This window comes from Tribolium castaneum, chromosome 1 (genome assembly GCF_031307605.1).
Source record: "Tribolium castaneum strain GA2 chromosome 1, icTriCast1.1, whole genome shotgun sequence".
Classification (NCBI taxonomy): domain Eukaryota; kingdom Metazoa; phylum Arthropoda; class Insecta; order Coleoptera; family Tenebrionidae; genus Tribolium; species Tribolium castaneum.
In genome coordinates, this window is record NC_087394.1 from 25,343,745 (window position 1) to 25,357,026 (window position 13,282).

Genomic DNA, 13,282 nt, shown 5'->3' on the forward strand with positions numbered 1-13,282 from the left:
ATTTTTGCTTTTATTCGCAATTTTCTTCGAAAACTCTTAGCCGGAGAACAATATCATCTTTTTTTGAAAAATATAGATAAAAGAGCTTTCTAACGATAATAAATTAGACCATATGGTTATCTCAAATAGTTCCGGTGTTACTGCTTGATTAATGTTCCGGGTACCGAAAATCGAGAAAATTTCGCAAAAATTAAAAAACTCAAACTTTAAGAACCTATTGACATTTTTTATACTTTTAACAACCCGAGTGAGTTATAAAGGCATAGAAAAGTCCATAAGCTTTCCTAGAGTGAGTTTAAAAAAATAATAAATTTTTAAGCAAAAAAAATCAAAATTTGAATTCTCGTGAAAAACTGATACGTAGTATGAGCCGCAAAATTTACTGGAACAAACCATTTTACTCTACGACTTTTTGTTTTTGATTTTTGAAAAACTTTAAATGTCTCTAAAAAAATCATTTGTTGTTCAGTTAAATATTCCTTTGGCAAACTTAACTATCAATTTCAAACGGTTCAACATTGCTAATAGATTTTTTCACAGTATTTTATGGTTCCCGATATTATTTATAAATTTATCATCCCAATATTGAAATAAATACTGACATATCAAAATAGATGTTTATGTAATGACTAATGACTATGAAGAAAGCAATATTTTGTGAAACCAACTGATGCTTTACAGAAAGCTCTTAGCAGTAAAACTAAACTTTACTTTAAAAGAAAATATAATTTTGGTTGCGTGCTGCAAATGATGCTAAAATTTGATTGGTGGTTGCTCATAACAGCATCTAAATTTGCTACTTTATTATTGCAAGTACAAGTACACAATGAGGCTCGTTATAGCCGGTAGGACATAAAGTAATCTTATCATTGGTTATTCAAACACTCAAAATTCAACGCTTGAATTATTTTCTTTGTAAAAAATAAATATTATAAATAAGTGTATAGACAGACAGTAAATACAGATTCTCACAAATTTGATGTATTACTAATGTAATACTAATATCAAAAACTAATCTTATCACTGGGTATTTAAATACTTAAATCCAAACCATTGACTTATTTGCAAAATAAAAACATGTTAAAGCATGGTGAAGTACAGATTCGCTTGTGGTAAGTCATAAAATAATCTACCGAGTGATCATGTATAGGTATTTGAGTTGTTAATAGAGAATTTGATTGTAGACGGAAAATGAAATTAAAAATCGCCATCTTAAAAAAATCAAACTCAGTCTAAATTATTTAATTTATCGTTTATGCAGCAAGATAAGTGAATCTAGGACAGCTTATTTGAGGAATTGCACAACTAAGTAGCTCTCGTCTGATAGTATATTTTGATCAAAAATTTCGATTGATATTTACGCATGCTTATCGATAAGATTACAATTTATTTAATACAATCGCTTTGTTCGTTCGAACCTTTTGTACCTAAATCAGTTTTTATTTGCTTAGTTAATTAATTATGCAGACGGACGCTGCACCCAATGTTCCCAAACAGGGCGAACCTTTTCTAAGCCCTGATTATGAAATTAAACAACGGGAAAAGATTACAATTGGTGAGTTTTAATTTTATGCAATTAAAAAAATTTAGAAATTTTGCTGTGCTAGAAATTCAGGATAAAAATGTTGAGCGATTTATTGAACGCCAGGATCTTTTATTGTCTCCAATCGAATATCAGAGAAAAGGAAATGATCCCGGATTGGTGCTCATCTTCAACCAAGAGTCGTTCGAAGATCAACCTTATAGACTAGGGAGTCGAAAAGATGTTAACGAAATTATCATTACTATGAGTCGGTTGGGTTTCAATATCCACGACGAAAACATTTTTAATAATCTGAAAAGGGACGAAATTTTGGCAACGGTCAATAAACGTAAGCTTTTTTTCATTAATTATTATTTTTTAATTAACCAATTAATTAAATTCTAGTCGTAGCCAGAGACATGTCACAAGTCAATAGTTTAATAGTGTTTTTCCTAACACATGGAGACTCCTTTAATCGGTTACACGCCTCTGATTTAACTCTCGAAACCAACGAATTCTGGAAAGAATTCGTCCAATGTGACGATTTGAAAAACAAGCCAAAAATGTTCATTTTTCAGGTAAAAATTAACAAAAAAAAGCAAAATTTAATCGGTTTTTAGGCATGCAAGGGTGACTATCACTCGACTACTTGGGACCAAAACAAGGAAAAAATCGAACTGGTGCCACAGAGTACCTTCGACTCGAATTATCTTGGACCAGACATGTTGATCGTTTATTCAACAACTGAGGGTAAGTTAACTAAATTTCTGACCAGAAATTTAATTTTATTTTAAACGATAAAATGATATTTTATCTACTTTCCGTAAGCCCCATATTCAATATTTGACATTTTTATGACACTCACTTCGTTCGTGTCATTTTCTGACTTTTTTTTATATAGGGTGTTCTATTTAAAAAATATAACTTTGGTTCACCACCCTGTATACGTGTATACGTGTTTTTTTTATTGCCAATCGCAATGACTCAGTAATTCATTCGAAAAATGGAAGATGGAATAAAATTTTGTATTGAACATACGATAAAATTTACTATTACCTTCTCAAGCGTTGCAGCCTCGATGTTAAAACCACTCTCGCAGCTAAAATAAAAATTTATCACCTTGTATAATAAGCAACGAGTAATAATTTTTCAGGAAACGTCTCATTTCGCGATCCCAACAACGGCACGTGGTTTATCCAAGAATTGTGCAAAAATTTCTCGGCTTACGGGCGCCGAGACGACGTGATTTCGCTAATTATGAGAACAACGAAGTGTTTGTGTCGGAATTATTATCACAACGACCAGGAAATAATTAAGAAGCAAATGCCGATTTTCGTGTCGACTTTGAAGAAGAAGTTTTATCTGAATCGAAGCAAGGATAGAAACGCCTGGATTCAGTTGCTGAAAAATCAGGAAAACATGATGAAGAGTATTGAAGAACTGAAGGAGAAGATTAACGAATTGTTGAACGATAAAGAAAAGCGCAATAAGTAGTTAAATGTTCTTGATTCGTGGTTTTGTTTAATAAAAACAGTTTTTTGTGTTTATTGCTTTTATTTTCCGTATTCTATCCCATCTATTGGCATTTTCGGACGATCAGTTGTAGTGGTTGGAGACCATGCATAAGGATTATGGATTAATGGCCATTTATCATTAAAGTCCGCAGCATCTGGCTAAAATTAAAGTTTTAGTAGCAAAAAGTAACAACTTTTACTTACCAGAGGAGCCGCAGAAGTCAAATTACAAAAAGCAATCACCAACAAAAAAATTATTATCATTCTTGTTATTTTTTAATACTGCAAGTCCTTTGCTTACAAAACCAAAGTATGACGCAACTGGTAACCAATTGTTATCGTGCGTTTTTCTCAGGTTCGTAAAGTTTAAATGCAAGATTTGGGAAATTATCACCTTTTTAATCGTGGTTGTAAATTTTAGGAGCAATAATTTTCACCATTTAATAGAATCTATTTTTTCCAATATGAATTCGATCGTTTTTACACGCATTACATTTGTAAATAACAATATCTCAGTTTTTAGAATACAATATAAAAAATTGAAAAATCTAATACAATTCTCTCTTTCACTTGTTATTTATTAGATACCTACATATTTTCTGAAAGGTAAACTGCAAAAGAAATCGGTGTACAAGATTGAGGAACTCAAAAGTAATTATTCTTAAATCAGGGAAAATCTGGTGTACAAAACTTACAATAAATAAAAATTTTACTTGACGATGAAATATTCTTTGCGCCAAATGTGCAAAATGGGTTTGTTAAAATTATATAAATCTTATAGCATTAAACAGATATATCTGTTAAAAAATACAAACACTTAATGAACTTGCAAATTTAAAAGATATATTAAACTTGACAATCTAAGGAAAAATAAAAAGTATATCAAAAATTAAAAGCCAAATTGCTTGGAAAAAATTTGACTTTATTTTTAAACTTTACTGAACGACACTTTTGAACCACCTGTGTTTACAAAATTATAGATGATTTTGGTGTTTCGTTAGATTCCTCGTCCCAAAAAATGAGATGCTGTAGAAAAATTATAAAAAAAATTACATGCATATTAGAGAAAAAAAATTTAACAAACTAAAGCAAACGTTGTTTTTGTTTGTTTCTTTTTTCTTATTTTTGTACCTGTGGTAAAGCTGGGTTGTGATAAAAATGCTTATTGACCCAGATAATATTCGTGAATCACCGACGACTCACGATAAGCGCCCACCGTGAATTTCACCAAAACAATTCACCGTGCATTCACGAACGAGAAAGTGTAATTCACAGTCTATTCTCGAATTCTGCGAAAATAATACACCATGAATTTATTGTGAATTCACGAACGTGAATCGGACTTAACAAATACGTATTTAGTTTTTTTATTATTTTTAAACAAAAATTAATTGGACAATCACTAAAACATTTTTGTCAATAATTTTTGCAAAACATTTTTTGTGCTTAACAGAAGTTTAACTTAAATTAACTAACAGATAAAATGTCAGGGTGCAGCTCGGTTTATTTAAACTCCTCTTATATCTGTAACCATAATAGCAATGTTACGCGTTACCCATGAACCGAACCGGTGCAATTAGGTTTAAAAAATTTAATAAATGTTTATCGATTTTAAGCAAAATTGTAAACTTTTGGTCTTTTGTTATTTCCTGTGGTATTAAGTGGTATTAAAGGTATTGTTAAATATTTTAAGTAAATCTTATTTACAATAATTTTAATCAAGGTATTTGGGCATTTCTATAACCATAAGGTTTATTCCGGTTAAATCAATTTTTTGAAACATTTGGTAAACGCAAAATGGTGCTAAAAACGATTGTGCGATTAATGATCCAAATGATTTATAAAATGCTTGAAGAAATGTAAATTGCAAAGTTCAAATTAAATAATTTTGTCTAATTTGATTCGAGATAAAAATCTTCAGCAAAGTAATTGTTATACTAATTATCTATCGCTCTAATTTCTACAAATCCTAGCAGTAGAAAGCAAAGTCAGTCCAGTCATACTCGATATGGATAATTGGATAAAGCATTTATCAAACCTCTGCAAAAAATTAAAAAATTCAGTTTTAAAATTGACAAAAAATGCTTTTGTTTCTGTATTTGTTAGTTTAATATTGTAATACAATCATATACATTTTAGGTTTTACTAACAAAATTTATGGGTTTTAGAGCTAGTAAACATCTATTGGTATTTCTTAGCAAAATGATGGACAGAGGAATGGATTTTTCGGAGTTGGTTTTCTTCCTGGCTTGGAGGGCCATAAAGGCGAAATGGGGTTCGGCGGAAGTACAACTGAGCCTGGAGGGCAAGGAGGGGAAAGTGGCGGTGAAAGAGTGGTTGAGGGTCGCGGTTTTGGAGAAGGTGGAGGTTTTTTCTTGGGGGGTTTTGGAGGAGGGGGAGGTGGTGGTGGAGGTTCTGTTTTGGGGGGAGGAGGAGGAAGCATGTGGTGGATTATTATTCGCGAATGAGATACTGTATGCGAGTTCACCTTTGTGTTTATCTGTCTGTTTACATTCACATTTACATTGATACTACGAATACTTCTTGCTACAGGTGGTGATTGTGCAGGAATTAAATCAAATGTTTTATGTGTTGTTTTAGGTTTCTTATAATTGTGGCCTTCCGCTCCATTAAACTAGAATTAACAATTTTGGTACAGTTGGTATTAATTAGCAAAAAAAGTCTTACCAGGTGTGAAGACAATAAATCAAATGAAGGTACAGCAAGAGTTGTGTAACAAAGTAGGAACAAAGTAATACTAGTAATTAGTAGCTTCATCTGTATTTTTGTCCAGACTTCTATTAAATTCTTCGCAACTTCTGTTACCTTATATCAAGACTTGTTGCAATAAAACTTATTGCTTTATTGTTCTCTTTAGATTTTAAATCGTTCGTAAAGTGTAAAATAAAAAATATGAGTGATTTTTAGTTTCCTTATAAATGTGGTTAATACATCAAGTTTTTTTGATTATGAATTTTAAAAGCACTCAGTGCATAACAGTTGTAATTTCAAGAAAATGTTTTCATTGTTTAAAGATAAGAAACTAAATTTATACACACTTAACTATTTCCAAAATAAGCATACCAAAAGAATAACAGACAAACTAAACCAAAAGTAATGCACAAAATTCATATCTTTGTTATCAGTCATTTTTCAAAAAAATCATCGATAAGGTCGATTTTATTTTTTTCACTGCAACATTTTGACATCATAGTGATGTTTATGATGTAATGCGTTTTTGAGTTGTGACGTTATTTTTAATTATTTTAAATAACAACTGACATTTTTGATTAGTGTTTTAGATAGTACATATTCGTATCTTTCTGGGAAGTATAAAGAAATTCAAAAAAATAAAGCAATTGAAAATCTAAAAAAAAAGAAGTAAAGAAAATAAAACAGTCGTTATTGAGTTATTGAAAGTATTTTAATACAAAGAGCTTTATCTTTTTCGTTCTTACTTTATTTTAGAAGGAGTGATTGGTTTTTGTTAGTGTTTTTGTGTTTAGTATCTTCAATATTTTTTTTATTTTATTAAATTTATTTTTTATTTTATTTTTTTATTTTCTTCCTAGTACAATTGCGGACGCAGACGTTGACATAAACGTACTCTAAAAAAATACCCCATAAATTTTGTAACGAATTGAAAGAAGTGTCCGCTACTGTACCAGATAGATATTGAATGGTATTCAGGGTGGTGAAACCTAAATGCACCAAGCCAAGTATAGGCGCCAAATTCAAAATCGACTGTAGTTCGGCTTGCTATCGCAGATGTCGCACACACGTATAGTCAATTTTAGCGAAGCTACCTATAATATCGGCAGAAATTAACAGTGGACCTGTGACAGTTGCCATTGTGTAAATCGCCATTTTGTGCTTGGTTTGTTTGGTGTTCGCCTTCGGCTTTGTTTTATGTGAAATTAGTACTGTTTTGTGGTTTTTTTCGTGTGTGTGCTTTTTTGAACTTTTTTATTGTGGGAATATAAATAATTTGATGGATCAATCATTAGTTTATAGTTATCGTATCGTGTATATTGACTAGTGATAATAAATTTTTATTACAAGTTTATTGTCTTTATGTATTCTCATATTTTATTTTTCGTATTCTTTGTAAATATTCAGCAACAATAGTTGTCTAACATCAGAAAGTGTTATTAGCAACTATTGTTGTGAATATTTACAAACAATACGAAAAATGCAATCAAACTTTAAAAGAAAAGTAACTACGGGCAATTCAAATCGCCCGCCGATAACGCTTAGTACGCGCTGGCAACAATAGATGTGCTAGTGACACTTTCGCTCTATCCGGACAAGGACAGATGCGTTTCTGTAAAACCTGTTATTCTGTGATGGTATTCGGAAATAAAATTAACTAGACGCCCTCTGGTGATGACTTTTGAACTATGTCGAAAACAGTAGCGAAATTTTCGTAATTCCACATTTAATTGACATCTAATAAATTGTTTAACAATTTTGCGTGTATAGTAATAATTCCTTACATTAGAGGGAATCATTTTAAAAGTACGTGGTGGTAAATACTAGCTTTGACTTTGGTTCTGCGGTTTTTCGTGGTATAAAGTGTTTATTGTTGGAATTTGAAAGTGGATAAAAAGTGAAAAAGATTTAAATTTTTATTACAAAGTGTTATCCAACAGTTGTCTAAATAAAGACTATAGTAATGGATCACAGCGAACACAAAGTTGGGCTCAAGAAACCAATAAATTAGTGAAGTTTGTGAATTTTAGGTTAGAATTTTTCCACTAATAAAAAAATTAAAACAATTCAGATTAACAACTGCTAATACACTTAAACGTAAATTATGCCAAAAGGTAGGCTTTTCAATGTCTTTGTAATAATTTTCCAATAAAGAAAGTGAACCAAAAAGTCATCGTTATTCGTGTTTTCCTCGTCATCTCTAATTTGTCAACATTCGTTTCTTGCAACAGTCATTCCTCATAGGCAATGTAATAATTGTGAAGCCTCAAAATTCGTACAACGTTCAAAATATCCGAATAAACATTTCCCGCCATTTCTGGTTACTGTTTTCGACCTAGCTCAGTGACGCCCCCAACGGTAACTTTACTTCCGAATCTAAAACACTAATCAAAAATGACAGTTGTCATTCCTAAAAAAATTAAAATGAAAACATTACTCTAAAACGAATTAGGTCATTACGAAGTCAAAATGTAACATTTAAAAAAATGAAATCGACCTGTTCAAGATTTTTTTTTAAAAACGATTCTTGGCCAAGATATAAATTTTTTCTTCTACTTTTTTTTTAATCAAAAACACTTTGTCACCTGCTTTGAATAAGCCCCGATATATCTTATGATCCTGACTGCGTAAATTTTAAGAAAAAAATGCAAGGGACAAAAAAGTTTTTAAATTGAATAGGCTTTTAAATGGCAAAGCTAAATTAATTTGTGCTAAAAAGTTATAAGACCATTAATTCCAAGGGGGCACCCACATAAATACAAATTGCGCTGTCACATGATAAATAAAAATAATGTTCGCAGGCCAAATTTTATAAAAAAAAGATATTTTTTAAGATTTAAAAACAAATGTTTTGTTTGGGGCTAATTTTAAAGAAAATATATTATATTAAAAAATACTTATCAATTAATTGAAACAACAAATTTTCTTAGATTTAAATTTTTCGTATTTCAACACCTGTTACTTTGTCAAAAATTTGCGTAATTATCTTTTATTTGTAATATAATTTAAGAGCACAATGCATTATTACAAACATTTTAGGGAAGAATGCACAGAATGATTTATAAAGCGCTAAAATAAGAAAAAAACATTTTTTATAAAAGCGCTGCAAGAAAGGACAAAGTTTCAATTAAGGTAAAATCTTTAATTCAGGGTGTTTACGGTCTAGAAGTCGAAACTTTACCTGGTACTAAAACAGTGTAGAAATAAAGCAAGAGCTAAAAAAACCCCAAGACCGTAAAAATTAATTTTTTAACGATTTTATTAAACCACTGCAGGAAATAGAAAAAAAATCAGTTTCAAAATTGATAATTAAATCTTACATTTTTTAATTATACAGCTTTCGGGTTCCATTAACAAAATTAGTGACACTTTTATAATATGTAGTCATATTGTAACGGAACTTCTTCGCATATTGACGGGCAGAGGACTGGATAATAGGGAGTTGTTACTCTACCTGGCTTGGAAGGCCACGTGGGTGTAATGGGTGTACCTGCAATAGGGTACCATTCAACAGGAGTATAAGGAGGAGGCTCTGTTGAGGGTCGCCGTGGAGGAGGAGGCTTTTTCTTGGGAGGTGGTGGTGGAGGAGGAGGCTTTTTCTTGGGAGGTGGTGGAGGAGGAGGCTTTTTCTCTGGGGGTGGTGGTGGAGGAGGAGGCTTTTTCTCTGGGGGTGGTGGTGGAGGAGGAGGCTTTTTCTCTGGAGGTGGTGGTGGAGGAGGAGGCTTTTTCTGTGGAGGTGGTGGCGGAGGAGGAGGTTTTTTCGGGGGAGGCGGTGGAGGAGGAGGTGGTTTGTTTACTTTTACATTCGCGTTTACGTTCGCGTTTACATTCGCATTTACTTTTGCGTCCACGTTCACCGGACCAACTTTCACATTGACACTAGGAATATTGATTCTTGTAGGTTCCGCGTGTGGAACTTTATGTATATAAATATGCTCGACTTTTTTACGTTTTTTATGTTTCCTACGACGGCGAGGCTCATCTCCCCAATTAAACTGAAATTAAAATTGTAGTAGGTAGAATTATTTAACAAAAGATACAATGTGTTTTTAAATGATTCTCATCTAGTTAACTTTGAAATTGGTTTACACGTAAAAAAATTTGTGCCGCTCTGCTGATTTGAATTTTCTGTCAATAAATGTCAAAACTGTCAGTTTTGAAATTTACAATTTGTCAAATTTTTTTTTGATTTTGTTAAAATGCAACTAAATGTTACACTGTGCAAGAAAACGCTTTTATTGTCAAAAGCTTATTTTCGAATTGGGCACTTAATAAATTGCGGATGGTAATATTCAGTGTCTAAATGCCTGTCATTAATTCTATAAAGCGGTATTTCTGATTTTACAGTCGACTAGATGAGAATTATTTAAAACACACTGTACTTACCAAGAGTGGAAACAGTAGTGGTAAAGTGGGAGCAGCAAGAGTTTTGGTACAAATTAGGAGCAAAGTAATAATAAGTATCATTTTTATTTTTGGCAACACGGCTATTAACATTTTTTCGAACGTCTCTCTTATATTAAGACTTTTTGCAATAAAGTTTATGGTTTTTTGTTTTTTTTTAATGTTCGTAAAACAGTGTAAAATAAGAAAACATGAGCGGTTTTTACTTTTTTATTGTAATTAGGTATAAATGTTAAAAGCTGTATTTTATACAAATAACATGTGGTATTGTTTTGATTAGTCAAAAAATACAAAAAATTTTATTTCAAGCAATAATTTTGGAAAACTATTATGTTTTACTTTTCTAATGAATTCTAAAATACATAAAATGATTTCAGACTTTTTTTATACAAGACGATAAAGACATTGTTTATCTACGAGTGCAAAGGTTAAGTTCAAGAGTAACAAAGACTCAAGTGAACTTATTTCACGAGTAGATAGTAAAAAATCTTTATCCACTTGAACAACAAATACAACATTTTTTTTACAACAGGTGTTTAAGTTTAACAGAAATAAGTTATTGTCAACCTTCAATTTAATATGTTGGAATTTGTAAATTTTATTGAGTAAAATAAATTTTTAAAAACATTTTATACATCCTTGCGATTACAGTGCTATTTTGTCTACTCAAAAAAAAATGAGATAGTTTAACTTATATGTTACAGAAAAAAGTTTAATACCACTAGTTTTTACCAATAGATAAAACGAAAGTGTGTCAGTGGAATAATTAATCCCAAGTCTGATAGTAAAGTCAAAAAAAATAGAACGTCAACTTTTTAAAGTATTCATTATAAAGTATAAGATTTAACAATTTTTGCAACATCAAAAATGTTACAGGACTGCTTTTTGTATTATCGGGGTAAATTTATCTTAATGTAGACTAGTAATAAACAAATAACATATTTTTATATAAAAAATCTTAATACTTCTCTTCATAAGACTTTAGATTTTGATGATTTTGATGTTTATCGCTTAGGCTTCCCAGGTTTTGGGACACAAAAAAGATTGGTTCAAAACTTTTGAAAAATGAAAAATTACACAGTTTGTTTCTTTTCTTTTATTGTAACCACCAGTAATCGGCTAACATGTTTTTATCCCAAAACTCTTGGTTAACCTCTTTTCATAAGACTTAAATTTGTCAGGTTTTATTAGGATAAATTTATCACAGACAAAATAATAGTTGTTTGGATTTAATCCAAATTCACTTGACCATATTTTAAAGAAAAGAAAATTTTTAACAATTAGTTTATCATAGAAACAACAAATGCCAAACTAGGCACCAGAAACCAATTTTCAAAACTTGTAGTGAAAATATTAATAACATTAGACGCGATAGACGAATCTGACATACATTTTAATTATCACTATCAGTGAATAAGAACACAAAACCAGTATAAATTATCTCTTGTTAAAAGAAAATTTATTATATTGTAATATACATTGTTATAATTATATTATTAATATAACTTTTATTTATTAATTTAACTAAGATAACAAATAATCTACATAGAAGAATCACAATAAGCCTCTAATTCTTCCAAATCGGTTTCTTCTTCTCAATCTTCGCATCCGATTCAGAGGGATTTCTTGATCGTACTGGTGGCCTAGGCGGAGCACTTGACCTCCCAACAGACCCTCTCTGTGCTTCCCCTGTTTTCGCACTTTTACGTTGTTCGACTTTATTATCACGTTTTATCTCAATTTTCGGCTTCTCTTCACTCTTCTTCTTAAAACTGAAGCCAAACATTTTCTTCTTTTTCTGAAGCTCGTGGTGCAGTTTCTCCAAATCTTCCTTAATTTTTTTCAGATCATTTTGCACGCTACTGCTGTTCTCAGCCACTGACAAAAAATGCTCACGTTCGATATTCGGCGTCAAATAAAATTTTCGAGTCAGTGTGGAAATAATCAAAGGAACATATTTGCTATTCTCTTCGTTGATGTGACTCACCAAGTCGATGATGTCGTATTTCTTGCTGTGATTTCTTATGTTGAGGCTAAAAGTGGCGAGAAATTTTTGCATGTGTGGCGAAACATCTAGAAAAATTAATTACAATTGTTGTAAAACGCTTGATAAAGTTTACCATCGACTTTTTTGTAAACTATCAACATGTCAGATTCGGCAGGGAAGTCGTAAACTTTTTCAAAAGCCATAGTTCGGTGTCTCAAAGAGTCAGATTGTACGGCATATGGGGCCCCTGAGACCTAACAAGGTTTGAGAAAATTTATTGCTCTTTTACAGTCTAACTTACACAAAACATGAAAATTTTGGGTTTATTTTTCAACTCGGGGCAATTACTTGCCGAAAACATGTTCCAAATGTCTTTGATTTGAATGAAATCGTTTCGTTCATTCATCAAAGCTATGGTACCATTCGGGTGTCTCCGTTCAAAAAATCCAATGAAAATCATAAAAAGACCACTTTTATTCACTGATTCTTTTTTAACTAAAAAAGTGATAAACGTAGCAAATTTTATGTTGTTTCCTTGACTTACTTTTCTCGATATCTTCGTAAAATTCGTTCCGTGTATTAAGATTATGTAAATTGTTACTGTCCACTTTATAGTTGATATATTTTGCTGATTCTAGTATTTCTTCAGCCGTTTCGTCATCGTAGTCCGTTTTGAAAATGTGCAACAGCACATTTTCTTCGACTTCGTGTTTGTATTCGTCCGGAATTAATTCAGTTGAAGGTTTTATTATTATCTCTTCATCCTCGTAGTAAGATTTTTTTCGTTTAGGCTCTGTTACAATACTAAAACCCACTGCGTCTGTTGCCATTTTTCTAACACTAGATTTTGATTAAACTAACACAAAGGTACTTTGGTGCTCGATAAATAGTTTATCAATATTTTCATTTACGCGATAAGATAGGTGAAAATTTGCACTCGACTTTTGTGTTAATAGTGACGAAAGAGCACTTCAATAGTGTGATGCGATTTTTTTCCTTGTGTCTTTGAACATAACAAAAAATTTCGAAACTCGAAAATTTCACTTGAAACTCATAATTGGTTTCAACGCCTAAGTCTATGCAACCAAACATACATTATCTAAAAAATAGTGAAATACCTCTAAAATACCAATGTTTTCAATA

General features: G+C 31.3%; 2 protein-coding genes, 1 long non-coding RNA gene and 1 other non-coding gene across 5 annotated transcripts; 1 reads left to right on the forward strand and 3 right to left on the reverse strand.

Annotated features, from left to right (window-relative positions):
- Window positions 1–994: 994 nt before the first annotated feature.
- Window positions 995–3,065, forward strand: LOC100142180 (caspase-like protein). Of its 2 annotated transcripts, XM_008201278.3 has the most exons (6): window positions 995–1,112; window positions 1,452–1,555; window positions 1,608–1,871; window positions 1,928–2,100; window positions 2,143–2,272; window positions 2,676–3,065. In XM_008201278.3, exons 2-6 carry the CDS (start codon window positions 1,462–1,464, stop codon window positions 3,014–3,016), a joined length of 1,002 nt encoding a protein of 333 aa, XP_008199500.2. In that variant the 5' UTR covers window positions 995–1,112; window positions 1,452–1,461; the 3' UTR covers window positions 3,017–3,065.
- A 2,448-nt stretch (window positions 3,066–5,513) lies between these two features.
- LOC135266264 (uncharacterized) lies at window positions 5,514–6,670 on the reverse strand. The gene is made up of 2 exons (XR_010334167.1): window positions 5,725–6,670; window positions 5,514–5,671 (listed from the first exon to the last, which is right to left on the reverse strand). It is a non-coding gene; the product is annotated as an uncharacterized LOC135266264 (long non-coding RNA).
- A 2,380-nt stretch (window positions 6,671–9,050) lies between these two features.
- Window positions 9,051–10,313, reverse strand: LOC103314704 (uncharacterized). The gene is made up of 2 exons (XR_010333944.1): window positions 10,135–10,313; window positions 9,051–9,743 (listed from the first exon to the last, which is right to left on the reverse strand). It is a non-coding gene; the product is annotated as an uncharacterized LOC103314704 (transcript).
- A 1,267-nt stretch (window positions 10,314–11,580) lies between these two features.
- Window positions 11,581–13,023, reverse strand: LOC103314688 (hypothetical protein). The gene is made up of 4 exons (XM_008201309.3): window positions 12,684–13,023; window positions 12,441–12,634; window positions 12,273–12,393; window positions 11,581–12,225 (listed from the first exon to the last, which is right to left on the reverse strand). Exons 1-4 carry the CDS (start codon window positions 12,967–12,969, stop codon window positions 11,720–11,722), a joined length of 1,107 nt encoding a protein of 368 aa, XP_008199531.2. The 5' UTR covers window positions 12,970–13,023; the 3' UTR covers window positions 11,581–11,719.
- Between the last annotated feature and the right edge of the window lie 259 nt (window positions 13,024–13,282).